Source organism: Perissodus microlepis, chromosome 9, assembly GCF_051167445.1.
Source record: "Perissodus microlepis isolate ML-2025 ecotype Zambia chromosome 9, ASM5116744v1, whole genome shotgun sequence".
NCBI lineage: Eukaryota > Metazoa > Chordata > Actinopteri > Cichliformes > Cichlidae > Perissodus > Perissodus microlepis.
In genome coordinates, this window is record NC_140469.1 from 29,710,807 (window position 1) to 29,728,502 (window position 17,696).

Here is a 17,696-nt window from a genome sequence, read left to right on the forward strand (position 1 = left end):
TGAAGGAGCAAATACAGCAATTGAAGAAAGCAATTAAAATTACTGCTGAGGGGACTTCAAAGGAGATTGCCCGCCAGTGTCAAGATCTGGAAAGAGAAGTGAAGGAATTATGTGAAAATCAACAGAAGACATTGGAGGACAGAACTCCTCTTCACTCCATCTTCCAAGTTGAAGGTGAGAAATGTGAGAAGAGGATCAAAGAGCTTGAAGAGGAACACTTGGGACGTTTTCAAGGGAGAAAAGTGAAGGCAGAAAAGAAGCTCATGATTGGAAAACAAAATAAGTATTGCAAGCTTATGATTGTCTCCCAAGGCGTTTCTCACTGGATGCAAGAGGAAGTGAACGACACCAAACCAGTCTTAATAAAAGAAGCCGAGGCTGAGGGAATATTATATCCCAGCCTGAAGGAATTCCTGAGTGCCCCACCCCCTCCTTATATCTGTCCAGTGGTGACTTTGGAGGGTGGCACCCTGTGGGGGCCGGGAGGAAAAACAGGAACAGTTAAAGGAGGAATTGTGGAAGTACAGGAGAATCCTATACCATCGACATCTGCTCGGGGCATAGAGGAGGCAGACACAAGAGTGGCGCAGCCTCAATCAGTGGCACCTACACAAAAAGTGATGCAGCCTCAATCAGTGGCAGCTGCATCAGAGGTGAGTCAGCCCCACCCAGCTGCTGGGACATCACAAGGAATTACTACACGGGGGGTGATCTTGATCCCTCCCTCTCTTTTCAGCCCAGATGGAGCTACAGAAGAAGCTCAACCTGTGGCTTCCATGAGTACAGGTCAGGTGACACCGCAACAGCCCAGCCAGGGAAATGCCTCGCAGGAGGTCTGGACTTCAGAGGAAGATTCACCTTCACTGCAGTTTCAGAGGCAGCCATTAAAGGCGAGCCAAAAAACCAGTCAGAGGTCAAAGGTTGACAACCCTGAGGAAGAACAGTGGCAGGGCCATGTTGTTGGGAAAATATCTGACAACCGGGAGGCCGTGATAAAGTTGGAACAGACCTTGAAAAGACTGGAGGAAGAAGGCGTAGCAACACCACGGCTATTAGCACAAACGCTTGAGGCATTGGAAAAGGACTTGGCGACCTCTATAAGACAATCAAGAAAATCTAGAGAAGTGTCGAACCTGGAAATGGGAGGACTCGCCCCAAAGTTTCAGGGTCTCCCAGGAGTGAAGACGCTTCGCTCTGGGAGGGTTCTGGAAGAAGTAAGAGACAAAAGACCGTCGATCTTTGAAAAGAATCGGAAGCAGAGCGTTGCATTGCAAACCGGAGAAGGGCAGTGTGACATAGAGGAGGAATTGCCCCTCACTATGCCTTTACTGACGGGTTTACAGGGCGAACCAGTCTACCATCCCTATAATATCAGAGATCTTGAGGCTCTGGTGAAGCAGCTGCCCCCGATCACAGAGGGAGGAGCGGCTTGGTTGAGAAGACTAGGAAGTCTTACAGAAGGAGAAGAACTTGCCCTGGGAGATTTTCGTGCTATCGGTGGGAGGACCTTCAGAGGTGGAGGCCTCGCAGACGTGGAAGAGATAGCAAGAACTGCATGCCAACCAAACGATGTCCCCTATGCAAGGGTGCGAAATGCTCTCTCTGATGCAGTGCGTGAGAAGTATCCGACCCATAATATTGGCACTACACCTAGGATTGTTTGGAGCCCAGAACATTCCCCTAGAGAGTTTATAGAGCACGCAAAAGAACAGTGGATTCTCCAAACTGGAGAGCATCCTGGGCAAGATGGGGAATCTCGGGCGTGGTTCCGATGTGCGGTGTTAGCAGGTCTGCCAGAACGAGTGAGAGCAGATCTACAGAAGAATCCAGACTTTGCGGTGGCGGATTCAGCAAAATGGGAGAGGCATATCATACATCGACTTGAGCTGGAAAGAGACGAGGTGAACAAGAAAAAACAGGAGCTGGAGGAGGCGCAAGGGCAGTTAGTAAAATTGAAATTGGCTGAGGCGAGAGAAAAACTAAACGAAAAGAAAAAGGAAAACAAAGATGGAGCTAAGAAGATGCTGGTGGCGCAGCCACAGGGCAATCCGGGGCCTGATTGGCCAGATTTGGATCCGGTTCTGTACCCTGATGCCTGATGACCGATGGCCCGCCAATGGACCAAGGCAAGGAAGACCTGCGGGGAATTGGGGGGCTACTAGGTCGTTGAGGGGGCGTGGTGGATCTCAAAGAGGAGGCGGACCAAGGGGCCGTGGTCTGGGGGGACCTATGCTGGACCCGAATGTATGCAGAAGGTGTGGAGGACGAGGACATTGGGTTCGTGATTGTCCTACACCACGACAGCTAGAACTTGGTTATCCATCTCCACCCCAGGCACAGGGAGCTCTTCGAGGCAGAGTGGTCCAGACAAGGGGACATCAAGCTCCAAACCCAAGCATGGCGCCGGTGGCTCAGTATCCCCTGGCCTACTGGGGCGGAGAGGAGGAGCTGTACTGACGGGACCCACAGAGACAAGACGACATGGGAATGGCAGATCCGATGTTGTCAATGAGTGTGGAAGGGACTGAAATGACCTTCCTTGTGGACACTGGAGCTACTTACTCAACGCTGAGACAAAGACCAAGCAGTGTCACACTTTCCGAACACACGGTTAGTGTGGTGGGTTTCTCTGGGGTTCCAATGACTCTGCCAATAACCAATCCAGCCCGGACGGTGCTGGGAAATCAGACATTGAAGCACAGTTATGTGGTGTCTCCTCAGGTGCCAGTGAATTTGATGGGCAGGGACCTGCTCATTAAATTGGGAGCCACTGTCATGTGCTCAGCTGATGGATTAACAGTTACACTTCCAGGAGGAAAAGAGTTTCTGTGCCTGGGGACAATTTCAAAGAACCAGTATTTGCTGAAAGACTGTGAACAACCTACAGCTGACATTTACTGGGGTCGGTTGGTGGATGAAGGCATTTTGAGACTGTATCAGCTGTGGAAACCTTGGATTATGGCCTTGGCTGTCTATTCTTCTCCGCGAGAGCCATACCATGCTACCCTCTATTATGATAAGAACGAGGATGAAATTTATAGGGACCAGTTCCAGACTGAACTTGAGGGTCAGACTTGGAACATACGCTCTCAGAACATCTATGTTGGTCCTGAAGGCGTCGCTGCAGGAGTAAATTTAACCGAAGAACAACGGCCTTGGTTCAAAATGGGACCTGATTCAGTGCCCCATATTACATTGGCGGTCCATGAGGGTCATCAGGCGAAGGAGCTGGGAACAATGGTCAAGAGAGCCCTCGATGAACCGGGCTGGCAAGCTACTCAGATTCCAGACGTTTGGTACTCGCCAAAATGCAAAATTTACCGTATCACTTGTCTATCAGAGGACACAGTGATATTGGAGCATGAACAAATCTCAAGAATCCATGGGAGAGAAAGAATAGACCATGCGGATGCAGTTGCCGCACTTGCGACTCTTCCTGACGCCTTATGGTCAGCTGGGTCTACAGATGTGGGCCTGGCAACTTGCTCGCCTGTTTTGTTCCAGCTGAAGTCTGAAACGCCAATTTGGAAACCGCAGTATAGGCAAAAGAGAGCAGCTGAAGAGGGAATTGCAGAAACCATTGAAGGGCTATTGAAAGTAGGGGTGCTTGAGCCCTCACAATCTTACTGGAACACTCCTATTTTGCCAGTAGAAAAGCACGGGACAGGAAAGTACAGAATGGCACATGACTTAAGAGCCATTAATGCCATTTTACGTACTGACACGGTGCCTGTCCCAAATCCATACACAGCATTGACGGCATTAACACCAGAACAGAAGTGGTTTACATGTATTGATCTAGCGAATGCATTTTTCTGTCTCCCATTACATGAGTCTCTGAGGGACATTTTTTCATTCACATACAGGGGGCAACAGTATAGATACACACGGTTGCCACAAGGGTTTGCACTCTCCCCGGGCATTTTCAACCAAGTGTTGAAAGAAGCTCTATCGCCATGCCACCTACCAGAGGGGTGTTCACTGGTGCAATATGTTGATGATTTGCTCATTGCGGCTCCGTCTGCTTCGGCCTGTACGGCAGCTTCACTTACCATACTGAAGAGACTCGCTGAGTGCGGTTTCAAAGTGAGTAAAGAAAAGTTGCAGTTGGTCCGACCAGAAGTAACATTTCTGGGCCGTGTCATTGCTCACAAATCAGTGGGTTTGCTAAACACCCATCGCGATCAGATTTTGACACATCCAAAACCGCGTACGGTTAAGGAGTTGCTCTCATTCTTAGGTTTAACAGGATACAGCCGTCACTTCATTCCAAATTATGCAGGGAAAACAGCCCTTTTGAGGGATTTGGTGAAAACAGTGGGTGTCCGTAACCTGAAGGCTGAACTGCCATGGACATCGGCCACTGAGTCGGCGTTCATCGCATTGAAACAGGACTTGTCAAGATCGGCTGATCTTGCCATCCCTAATTATGATGAACCCTTCTATCTTGATGTTTCAGAAACACACGGGATAGTTAATGGGGTGTTGTTTCAGAAAAAAGGGGGAGGGAGAGATGTACTCATGTACGTCAGCGTCAGACTGGATCCATTAGAGACAAGGCACCCGGGATGCACACAGCATGCCATTGGGGTGTCAAAGATTATACAAAAGACAGCACATATAGTGAGGGACCATCCGTTGAAGGTGCTGACCACCCACAGTGTGGTGGCATATGTTAACTCACAAGCCTTCACCATGACACCATTGACACAACAGAGAGTGAGTAAAGTTTTAGACGCTCCCAACTTGACCTTCACACATGAAGGAATCAATATGGCAGATTTAATGGGGTCAGGAGAGCCGCACGACTGTGCAAAGAGAGCTGAAGTCGACGAGAAGATAAGAGAAGACTTGAAGGCGGAACCTGTACTGGGAGCTGAAGATTGGTTCACAGATGGATGCTGCTACAGAGATGAGGAAGGATTGAAAGCAGGCTACGCGGTAGTTTGCAGAAAAGGGGCTGAGTTTGAAGTGAAGGAGGCTGAAAGACTTGAAGGGCAGCAGTCAGCCCAAAGAGCAGAAGTAATTGCTCTAAGTCGAGCTCTGAGACTTGCAAAAGGAAAAAGAGTCAACATTTACACGGACTCAGCTTATGCCTTTGGAGCAGCTCACGTGGAGCTGGCCCAATGGAGAAGAGCAGGATTCAGGACAGCAGATAATGCACCAATCTGCCACAAGAAGGAAATGGAGGAACTTGAGCAGGCCTTGGGAGATCCAGAGGAGGTGAGCATCATAAAATGCAAAGGTCACTCCTCAGGGACTGGCATGGTGGCCAGGGGAAATCAGGAAGCTGATCGAGCGGCCAAGGAGGCAGCAGGCTATAAAGCACTACGACAGATGGTGCAAATAACCGCGGAGGAAGAGGTAGGAGTCAACATGCTAGAGGAGGCCAGGAAGGCCCAAGAGGAGGCGGCCCCGGAAGAGAAGGGGGGTCTGGAAGAGTCGAGGAGCCTGGGAAGAAGGAGGTCTCTGGCGAGGACCTGACGGACGACCAGTGTTGACGGCCAACCTGGCAAAACAGAAGATTGCCGAAGCGCATGGGCTTGGCCATGTAGGTGTGGCCCAGATGGGAAGACATCTGTGCCATTGGTGGCATCCCTTTTTGAAGGATATGATCAAGGAGAAAGCCAGGACGTGTCTGATCTGTGGGAGGCACAATCCAAAACCAGTAATTAAGCCAGAGGCAGGAAAATTTCCCATCCCAGAGAGACCAGGTGAAGAGATTGTGATCGACTTCACTGACATGATTGATCCAGGGCCAGGAGGAGTTCGATATCTACTGGTAAGTGTAGATGCTCTGACGGGATGGCCCGAAGCGTAGCCAACAAAGAGGGAGGATGCAAAAAGTGTGATTAAGTGTTTAATCAATCATTACATCCCCCGGCATGGTTTTCCTAAGAGAATTAGGTCAGACAATGGGACTCATTTCAAAAACAAAGATTTGGCAGAGGTAGAACAGAAGCTGGGGTTGCAACACAGATTTGGCACTGTATATCATCCCCAGTCGCAGGGGAAAGTAGAAAGAATGAATCTAAACCTGAAAAATAAAATCGCTAAAATTTCTGCTCAGACGGGGCTAAATTGGGTGGCAGCCCTGCCAATTGCATTGATGATAATAAGATGTTGTGTTAATCAATCCACAGGTTTCACACCATATGAGCTGTTGACAGGACGACAGTTTCCAGGTCCTTGGACAACAGTCCCGGCGGAAGAAAGTATAAAAAGTAACAGAAACCATACTGAATGTTGGAAAGAATTAAAAGCTCTTGTGTCTACTTTCACACAACAGGTTGGAGAGGGGGTGAATGCGGAGGACAGGTCCGTACCCGACGCCAAGGCGGTGTGGCTGAAGGTCATTAAGCGAAAGTGGAGAGATCCAAGGTGGACGGGGCCATTCGAGGTGACGGCTCGAACTACCAGTGCGGTTCGGCTGAAGGGAAAGGGTGAGACCTGGTTCCATTGGTCTCAATGTGCCGTGGCCGATGAGAGCTTACTCGAGATAAGCTCCACCCCAAGTAACACGGGGGGGAACATAGAGGCAGAATAATCCTCTCCCCCTGTGCCGCGGTTCTCCCCAGCAGTCTACCTGGGGACACGAAGAAAGAAGAGGAGCGTGACATACCAAGCATTAATTCATTCCAGGCTCCTAATAGGCTAGGGCTCTAGTCTAAAGTATTTGATAGTTTAAAGGAATCGTAATAGTTTTGTACGATAATCGCATACTTTTATACTCATAACGTTATACTCTTATCACAAAGTTAAAAGTAAAAGAGCCTGGGAGACTGGATCACGTCTGTCTTTGGGCAATGGAAGGGTGTGTTTATGTCTGCCATGTTTTCTCTTATAGTTTTTCTAGGTATATTGATGATCGGATGTTGTCTCGTTCCTCTGGTAAGGCGAGTGTTGGTAAAACTGGTAAGCAGGGCCCTACACTCTGGTTCAGCTGGTTCAGCTGGTCCGGGGTGTATGATGCCGTTGCGAGAAGCCGCCTGGACGGAGGAGTGAAACAAATTCGGGTAAAGGTTGGCCGATGGCCAAAGAGGAGGAGTGTGGACAAGAGATATTTTATTTTGTATTCTTATGGTGACGATTTATAATCAGAACTATCATTGATCAATCATTCATCATTGTCGAACCAGTTGACAGAATAATCTCTGAATTATATCTATGGTAATCTGAGCAAAATATTAATGTATGTATATTATCATCACTTTAATTAGTCTATTGTTGTTCTCTATCATTCTTTCTATCTGCTTAAGCTGTTGCAAATGGTATCCATATCAGTGTATTCACACCTCTCGAAGCTGTGGGTCCAGTAGGGCCTTCTACATTCACTTACACACATATTCAGGCCTACACCAACATGCACATAGAGGGTCATGGAAAGTACGCACGTTCACTCCCGCACGTACTAAGAACAGGGAGGTCGTCTCAGGACAATCTCTCGGTTGGACACACAGTCTCACAAAATTGCACAACATATCACACACTTGTTTGTCTCGAAAGTAGTATTGGATGCCTATATAAGGAGAACTTTGGAATTGTTATCATTTCCAGTAAGATCTAGCTGTGATGTCATCAGGGTAATATAAGGATGGGGAGCGGTCTGCTCGAAGAAGATTGTAAGATTGTTGTTGCAAGTTTCTTCCCACACTCTGCGCAAGTGTGTAAATAAAGATCACTATTTTTGGCACCTACCTGGATTCAGTCTGCTTACTTCTCTTACCCAAATCGAACAAGTTTTCAACAGTATGGACAGCTCGCAGACCCCTGGTGCTCAAACCTCCAACTCAGGCAGAGCGGGCCCCTCTAGTGTGCAGACCCATGTAGCTCAAACCCCCAGCTTGGGCTGAATGGTCCCCCCTGGCGCTCAAACCTCTAGCCTGGGCTAAGCGGGCCCCTCCGGCGCGCAGACCCCGGAGCTCAAACCTCCAGCTCTGGCTGAGGGGACCCCTCTGGCGCGCAGACCCTCGACCCTTAAACCTCCAGCTCAGGCTGGGCGGGGCCCTTCCTGTACACAGACTCCTGGTGCTAAAACGTCTAGCTCGGGCTGAGCGGGTCCCTCCGGCACGCAGGCCCCTGGTGCTTAAACCCCCAGCTCAGGCTGAGCTGGCTCCTCTGGTGCGCAAACCCCCAACGCTCAAACCTCCAGCTTGGGCTAAACTGGCCCCTTCAGCGCAAAGACAATTAGCTACAGGCTGCACCACCTCAGCATTTGCAGTCTCACTGTCCACTGTTAACGAAAAAACAGAAGGAGTGGGTAAAGAAAATTTGTCCTTATTACTCACCCCACCCGGCTTTTGAGATGTCTGGAAGTCCGGGTGAAGTGAGGAGTTGTGGCCGCACGAATGTTGCTGCCGTGTAGACGATGATTCCGACTTGCCAGGCTGTGAATCTACCGGCTGCCCGAGCAGATGAGCAGCCTGGGTTGGAGGGTGGAGGCGGAGCATGTTAATTAAGTAATCACTAACTAATTACCGATTACTTGCCCCCATGGGTGGCTGTAGCTCAGGTGGTAGAGCAGGTCATCCACTGATTGGAAGGTTGGTGGTTTGATTCCTGGCTTCCCCTAGTCTGCATGCCAAATATCCTTGGGCAAGATACTAACCCCAAATTGCTCTCCGATGCATCCATCGGAGTACGAATGTGTCTGAATGTTAGCTATGAAGCACTTAGAAAGATGTGCTTGCGCGAATGGGTGTGAATGGGTGAATGCACAAGTTGTGTAAAGCGCTTTGAGTGCTCAGATGAGTAGAAAAACGCTATATAAGAACCAGTCCATTTACCATTTAGGCAAGGCAAGGCAAGTTTATTTGTATAGCACAATTCAACAACAAGGTGATTCAAAGTGCTTAAAGTACCAAAAATAATCCAGTTACTTTACCGATTACTTATTTTTGAAAGTAATTAGTTACTTAGTTACTTTTTAAAACATGATTTACACCCTGAACAGGTAATCAAACGATAGATCTTCACTCGCTTCAATCCCAATTCAACTTTTTCTGCAATCCATCATATAAAATGTCATCAAATGAAAAAGTCTTTTTTTAAAAACTTGTTTTATTAGTTTTAATCTTTTAACTTTATGCATCAAGCAAAAATTAAATTATATGCAACATTCTCTGACTGGAAGAAATTTGTTTAACATTTAAACCTATTTTCTGCACATTCCAGCACATAAAATAAAACAATTTTTTTGTGTTTACACTCACTCTTTCCAATAGATGCAAGTAAAACACAGCAGAAAATAAATAGCTTGCTTGTGCTGAAGTCTAGGGGGGTTTTTTTGCTGTAAAAAGAAGTTTTCTTTGAACCAGACGCTAATGTTTTCGTCACTTTTCATGGGATCAAACTCAAAGTAAGGTCAGTACTTCCACACTTTAAACGCTGCACGGTCATACTCTCTCCCACACTCGATATATTATCCTTGGTCTGCACACGGCTGTTGCCATAAACGTCGCACTCACTTACATCATTGTCATGAGACACTCTCTTCCCTGGGCATCTCCAGTCTTATGTCGCAGAGTCTGTTAACTTTATCCGTCTGTGACAGATGGTGTCTGCAGAGATAGAAAGGAGGGTAATGGAGGAGGGTGTGTAACATTTGTAAGGCAAGAAACTCAATATAGAGTTGTAACTACAGGAACACAGTTAGAATATATTGTAGCATCAGAGTGGTCAGTTTTTAAAACACTTGTAACGAATAGTTACACGAACTTGACATATATTTAGGGGGAAAAGTAATTTCGTGTGGGGACTTTAATGCACACAGCACATTATGGGGCTAACTGCCAAAATGGAGCAATGTTTTAGGCACTGATAGAGATAATAAAACATTCATTATGTGTGTCTATAAATGATGGAAGTGGTTCAAGAGTGAATGTTTGAACAAGTTCAGAATCAGCAACTGACCTCACAATAGTGTCAAACTCATTAGCAGGTATTTGTTCATGGCAGGTACCGAACGTATGTAAAGACCGCTATCCTATGACTGAGATAGAGCTGAGTGTAGAGAAACATGACAAAGGGGGTGTTTAGAAGTGGTGTTTCAGTACTGCTGATTGGTAAACATTTAGATTAGTCAGTCACCAGGAAATACAAAAGATTGATATAAATGTTGATGTTGCTGATTAAATTCTTCTACTTGTAATGCAGTCTTAGAGGTGGCAAACCAGGCAATAAGATTGTAAGATCAAGCTTTTTTTCATTTGAGGGTAATTAGCCAAAATAAAGCCCATCTTATCAAAGGAGTGTTATGAGACAGTAATACATGCCTTTGTTACATCTAGGCTGGAATATTGTAACACACTTTATTGTGGGGTTAGTGATGCATCCATTGTTGTGGAATAATCTGTCCTTGCACGCTAGGCAGGTCTTTTTTCTTTTTGAGTTTAAAACCTAACTGAAAACATACTGATTTGCTGAAGGCTTTGGCACTATTTTAAGGGACTGACTCAACTTTTTTTTAAAAACATTTTATTTTATTTATTTATTTATTTTTTAAATCTATCTGTATACATACAGCACTTTGTAAACCCTGGTCTTATGTTAAACTTTAACACAAAACCATATAAATAAAGCTGGTATGGTATGGTGTGGTTTGGTATGGTATGGTATGGTATAAAGAAAAAGGAAGGTAAAAGAAAAAAGAAGGTTGTATCTTTGTGGACAAAAGAGTGTGATAAACTGATTAAGTATTGGAATAAAGCTTTTAAAATATTAAAGGGGAATCACAGTTTTCAGAATTTCATTGAATATAAAAGATTACCTGCTAAGGTTAGAAGAACCAATAAATTGTAAAGAGGAACTTCTGGATGGGGTTTTTTTTTTCCAATTCGGTAGGAGTGGAGACACAAATACATAATGTTCGGGCAATGATTAGAAGGATGAATGGTATAAAAGAGGAGGACATACTGGTTTGAACACAAAACTATTCATGATAGGGAAACATATTGCAGGGAAATGTGATTATTGCAGATTGGGGAAACTATAGAACATATTATATTACACTGTCAGAAATATCAGGTGGAGAGAAGGTAACTGATCCAAAACCTCAGTAACATAAAAATGAAACTGGATCTTATTGATTTACTGCAAAAGGACTCAAGACGTGAATGTTATCAGGCTGTTTTCCAGTTTTTAAATTAGCGTAAATATTTGCGGAGGGCTTGATGGTCGACGTTCCAGTCCACACTCCATACCAGTTATTGGCAGTAACGCACCATTTTATTGTTGGCAAACCGCCAATAAAACTTAAGAAGAAGAAGCAAGGGGAGGAGACGAAGAAGAAGCAGGGACACTGTGGAGGTCGCAATATGGCAAGAGCACGAGGGCGGGGCAAGATGGCGGCGTGAGGAGGAGAATTTTTTTGAGCTCTCAGCATTAGAATATCATAAAGCAGTTTTTAGCACCTATTTAACGTCTTTCTACCTTCCAAGACTTTGTTGAAGATCAGCGTATTAAACCTGCTAATTCTGAAACCAAATTTAATAACAACAACATGTTGAAATCTGCTCAGAAAAGGCTGAGTAACTCGAGCGAACCACATGCAGCTAGTGTGCTAGCTAGCAACCATAACTACCTAAAAGAGATGGACTGTCAGCAGATGGTTGAAGAAGAATTTCCACCACTACCAGTAACACCTTCCAAGCCTCCAGTGGCTAAAAAAAACAACATTATCTACCAGTCACTCTGACAGTGACTCCCTGAAAGCTGAAGCGCTAAGCACCTTGATCAATCTGATCAACACCAGAAGTGACGCCACTGAAGAAATGGTAGGAACAGTTCGTACGGTGTTAAAAGATATAAATGATTAGGTTATGGACATTGAAAAGAGGGTTAAGAAGAACAAAATGCTTACACAGAAATGTGACGAACACATTTCTGAAGTTGAACGCAACAACCATTGGAACCTGAGACTGTATGGGGAACTGGAGTTGGAGAAAGAAGATGTGCACACAAAGGCCAAACATGACATATGCCAAACGATTCTGCCAGCAGAAAAGGAAAAGCTTCTCAAGATCTTAGACATCACTCATCAAGTGTGGAAACCTAAACAAAATTACCGCAGACCCGGAGGGATCATCATCCAGTTCATCTCAAGGAGAATTCGTGATGAGGTATGGAAAGCTGCCAAGAACAATCCTTTCCTTCAAAATAATCATCTGCGGTTCACTGAAGACCTGATGAGAGAGGACAAAGAAAACAGACTGAAGCTGTGGCCCATTATAAAGAAAGCATGTGAAGAAGGGAAATCTGCTTACTTTAACATCAATTTACATTCCAATTACATATTTTTTCATCCATCCATCTTCATCCGCTTTATCCGGGGCCGGGTTGCTGGGGCAGCAGCCTAAGCAGAGAAGCCCAGACCTCCCTCTCCCCAGCCACCTCCTCCAACTTATCCGGGGGAACACCAAGGCGTTTCCAGGCCAGCCAAGAGATATAATCTCTCCAGCGTGTCCTGGGTCTGCCCCGGGGCCTCTTCCCGATGGGACATGCCCGGAACACCTCACCCAGGAGGCACCCAGGAGGCATCCTTGTGAGATGCCCGAACCACCTCAGCTGGCTCCTTTCAATGTGGAGGAGCAGCGGCTCTACTCTGAGCCCCTCCCGGATGGCTGAACTTCTCACCCTATCTCTAAGGGAGAGGCCAGCCACCCTTCGGAGGAAGCTCATTTCTGCTGCTTGTATCCGCGATCTCGTTCTTTCGGTCACTACCCACAGCTTGTGGCCATAGGTGAGGGTAGGGACGTAGATCGACCGGTAAATTGAGAGCTTCGCTTTTACACTCAGCTCCCTCTTCACCACGACGGACCAGTGCAGCGTCCGCATCACTGCAGCCACAGCACCAATCCGTCTTTCAATCTCCGGCTCCCTTCTCCCATCACTCACGCACAAGACCCTGAGATACTTAAACTCCTCCATTTGGGGCAGGAACTCATCCCAAACCCGGAGTGGACACTCCACCCTTTTCCGGCTGAGAACCATGGCCTCAGATTTGGAGGTGCTGATCCTCATTCCCGCTGCTTCACATCACCCGATGAAGCCAACAGAACCACATCATCCGCAAAAAGCAGAAATGAGATTCTGAGGCCACCAAAGTGAAAGCCCTCTGCATCTTGGCTGCGCCTAGAAATCCTGTCCATAAAAATTATGAACAGAATCGGTGACAAAGGGCAGCCCTGGCGGAGCCCATCACCCACCGGGAACGAGTATTACCTATTGCTGGCAATGCGAACCAAGCTCTTGCAACGGTCTTATAGGGATCGAATGGCCCGTAGCAATGGGCCAGACACCCCATACTCCCGCAGCACCTCCCACAGGACACCCCGAGGGACACGGTCAAATGCCTTCTCCAAGTCCACGAAACACATGTAGACTGGTTGGGCAAACTCCCATGCACCCTCAAGTATCCTTGAGAGGATAAAGAGCTGGTCCAGTGTTCCGCGACCAGGACGAAAATCGTATTGTTCCTCCTGTATCCGATGTTCGACTAGCGGACGAACTCTCCTTTCCAACACCCTGGCATAGAGTCTAAGGAGCTTAGAAAGAAAAGCGTCTGGACTTCTTTGTGTTTCTTGAAGACGTTTCACCTGTCATCTGAGAAGCTTCTTCAGTTCTAAGGGTCAATGGTGGAGAGTCCCAGATTTAAACCCAGTGGGAGTATCCCCTCAAAGAGGGACAAAGGACCCCCTGATGATCCTCTACCTAATCACATGAGCCAAGGTGTGAAAGTGGGTGTGGGTCCCAATCAGCCAGGGTTTCGGGTGAGCTCATTGTGAAACCTGGCCCCACCCTATCATGTGGTTTCCTGAGGTCAGATGGCCCAGGATGTGAGTGGGCGTTAAGGCGTCTGGGAAGGGATCTCAAAACTGGATTATAGATGGCAGACAGTTGGTGTCGTAAACCACTGCCTCTGTTCAAAGATGGTCGCTCCCAGTGGACGTAAATGGCTTCTTTCACTCCTCTTTCAAACCATCTGTCCTCTCTGTCCAAAATGTGAACGTTGACATCCTCGAAAGAGTGACCTTTGTCCTTTAGATGCAGATGAACTGCTGAGTCTTGTCCTGTGGAGGTGGCTCTTCTATGTTGTGCCATGTGCTTGTGAAGTGGCAACACAAAGAAGTCCAGACGCTTTTCTTTCCAAGCTCCTTGGACTACGATGACCTGGATGACTGAGAACCTTCACAGACACCCTGGCTTTCCCAGGGAGGCTGAGGAGTGTGATCCCCCTGTAGTTGGAACACACCCTCCGGTCCCCCTTCTTAAAGATGGGGACCACCACCCCGGTCTGCCAGTCCAGGGGTACTGCCCCTGATCTCCATGCAACATTGTAGAGGCGTGTCAACCAGGACAGCCCTACAACGTCCAGAGCCTTCAGGAACTCGGGGCGGACCTTATCAACACCAGAGGCTCTGCCACCAAGGAGTTGTTTAACTGCCTCAGTGACCTCACCTCCGGAAATTGGCGGGTCATTCCCCTCATCCCCAGACTCTGCTTCCTCCTCGGAAGACGTGTCAGTGGGATTAAGGAGGTCCCCGAAGTATTCCTTCCACCGCCTGACAATTTTCTCAGTCGAAGTCAGCAGCGCTCCGCCAGCACTATACACAGTGCAGGTAGAGCACCGCTTTCCCCTCCTGAGATGCCTGACGGTTTGCCAGAATCTCTTCGAGGCAGTCCAAAAGTCTTTTTCCATGGCCTCTCTGAACTCCTCCCACACCCGAGTTTTTGCTTCAGCCACTGCCCGAGCCACATTCCGCTTGGCCTGTCGATACCTGTCAGCTGCCTCAGGAGTCCCACAGGCTAACCAAGCCCGATAGGACTCCTTCTTCAGCCTGGTGGCTCCCTTCACCTCTAGTGTCCACCATTTGGTTTGGGGATTACCACCACGGCAGGCACCAACCACCTTGCGACCACAGCTCAATGCAGCAGCTTCAGCAATGGAGATGCTGAACATGGTCCATTCGGACTCAATGTCCCCAGTCTCCCTCGGAATGCTGTTGAAGCTCTGCCGGAGGTGTGCATTGAAGATCTCGCGGACTGGGGCCTCTGCTAGACGTTCCCAGCACACCCTCACTACACGTTTAGGTGCACCATGTCTGTCCAGCGTCCTCCCCTGCCACCTGATCCAACTCACCACCAGGTGGTGATCAGTTGACAGCTCAGCCCCTCTCTTTACCCGAGTGTCCAGAACATATGGTCGCAGGTCTGGTGACACGATTACAAAATCGATCATCGACCTGTGGCCTAGAGTGTCCTGATGCCGTGTGCACTTATGGACACTCTTTGGTTCGAACAAGGTGTTCGTTATGGCCGAACTGTAATTGTCACAGAAGTCCAATAACAACACACCGCTCGGGTTCAGGTCAGGGAGGCCATTCCTCCCAATCACACCCCTCCAGGTCTCACTGTCGTTACCCACGTGAGCACTGAAGTCTCCCAGCAGGACAACAGAGTCTCCAGGTGGAGCACCTTCCAGCACCCCACCCAGGGACTCTAAGAAGGCTGGATACTCTGAACTGGCACTCGGCGCATAAGCACAGATGACAGTCAGGACCCGTTCCCCGACCCTAAGGCGCAGGGAACAAACCCTCTCATCCACCGGGAAGAACCCCAACGTACAGGCAGCAAGCCGAGGGGATATTAGAATACCCACTCCAGCCCGCTGCCTTTCACCAGGGGCTACTTCAGACTGAGACAGAGTCCAGCCCCTCTCCAGGAGACTGGTTCTAGAGCCCAAGCCATCCATAGAGGTGAGAAAAACTATATCTAGCTGGTACCTCTCAACCTCATGCACTAACTCAGGCTCCTTCCCCATGTCCCAATTGCCAGTCTTGGTAGCCAGGGATCGGTCTGCCAGGGCATCCGCTCAGGAGCGGATGCTTCTTGTAACGGATATCAATGTTGAAGTAAAGACCAGCTCATGAGGCATTGGTTGCTGTTCTGCATCTGGGGGGGTTATGGTCTGAAAATACAATGGTTGGTAGAGGATTGGACCCAAGGTACACTTCGAAATGCTGCAAGGCTAAAGCCTCCTTTTCAATCGTGCTGTAATGTAGCTGGTGTTTTATACATTTTTTGAAAAGAAACAGACGGGATGGTCAAGGTCATCTTCATCCTAATTGACCAAAATTAGCATTATCACACAAAAGAAAATCCCTTTGACAATTTGGCAGTACAAGTTATTGACGGACTTCTATCTGTCAATAACTTGTACTGCCTGAGATATTCATTAGAAACTTTTACTCAAGCAAACTTCCCTTTATTTCTACTGCTCTCCATAACTGATAATCTTTGGCAAATTCTCAAATAGTTCCATACAGAAATGTAATCAGTTTTTGCCAAAGGATACAAAATTCTATCTTAATTAAGCATTCATGTGTATGAGCAGTGCATGTAGAGTGATCAAATTAATATGTTGCATACCAGCATTCACTGATATATGTAACACTGTCTACTGGACAGTTAGTTACAATTAGTATTGCTTTCCCTCAAATCCCTCGTCAGCCAGAAGCGACTGGTCACAAAACATGAGCTACAGCTGATTCCAAAAGGGAGGACATGAAACTCCTAGACACTCTGGGCTGGCTGTGTCTGCAGGTCTCGCCGCAGGAAACTGATAAGAGATTCGTTCTTTGGCAGCAATTGCGGCTGATGAAAATTGCTTAAATATTACTACAAATAGCAGTGAAATTTTCTCGAAAGCTCAACATCATTCCCAACATACTGGATGTCAGTGTGGGCCTTGGGAGATGCAGGTCATTCACATTGGCACCTTGGTGGCTGAATAAGCATTTGCCATTGTGGTATACCATATGGTGAGGCATGTACCAAAACTCACCATCAGTGCGAACAGGTGTTTCAGTTTGACCAGAAGGTGATCTGTTCTGACATTCTGCTTCTCTCTGTGATCAGATGATGGGAATAATGTTTCGTTTTTAAGATTACACGGATGTTTGCACAGAACAGATAACACCATTCATATAGTCAACATATTTTACATAATATTAACACGACAATATTAACATCCACTTTGTTATGCGTGCATAGATTTTAACCCATGTTGCACCAGTGGCCTTTTAATTATGAGTTTTATTTAGACTTTTAGTAAATAGCCATGCAATTCGTGAAACAAGAATCAGGAGGTTCTGGTAGAATTCTGTTGCTTTTTTATTGGACGGTTTGACTAAAATTAGAAAACATACAAAATTAATAACAGTTCAAAGAAAATCTTTCTACATGCTGGCTGCCAGCTTCAGACAGGCGTGTTTTTCCATGTCTTTTGTGAACATTTAAAAATCTGTGTAGCTCTAACAGGCGGTTGGCTAACACATACAGCACCACCTCATTACAATGATGAGAGGTTCCAGTGGAAAAAATACATACTGCAGTAACAATAAAGCAACAGCACTTTTTCCATTTGTTACACTTCATATCTTTCATTACAAGCAATTCATGTTAGAATACTTACAGAATTAAGCACTGCTACTTTTAACATGGACATCATACTAAAAAGTGTTGCTTAGGTAACAAACAGACAATTCACAGGATAAGTGTTCATATGGAGAGCTTTCAGTTTTCATGCCCCTCTTCTGTGAAACCAGTTTCCACTTTGGATTCGGGAGACAGACACTATCTCTACTTTCAAGATTAGGCTTAAAACGTTCCTTTTTGCTAAAGCGTATAGTTAGGGC

At 46.8% G+C, this 17,696-nt stretch overlaps 2 protein-coding genes across 3 annotated transcripts in view; both read left to right on the forward strand.

Annotated features, from left to right (window-relative positions):
- The window catches only part of LOC146380769 (uncharacterized), a 42,117-nt gene that overhangs the window by 11,830 nt on the left and 12,591 nt on the right, over positions 1-17,696 (forward strand). The gene's annotated exons all lie outside the window — the stretch shown is intronic.
- Positions 2,138-6,721, forward strand: LOC146380770 (uncharacterized). The gene has a single exon (XM_084939999.1). It carries the CDS (start codon positions 2,482-2,484, stop codon positions 5,482-5,484), a length of 3,003 nt encoding a protein of 1,000 aa, XP_084796125.1. The 5' UTR covers positions 2,138-2,481; the 3' UTR covers positions 5,485-6,721.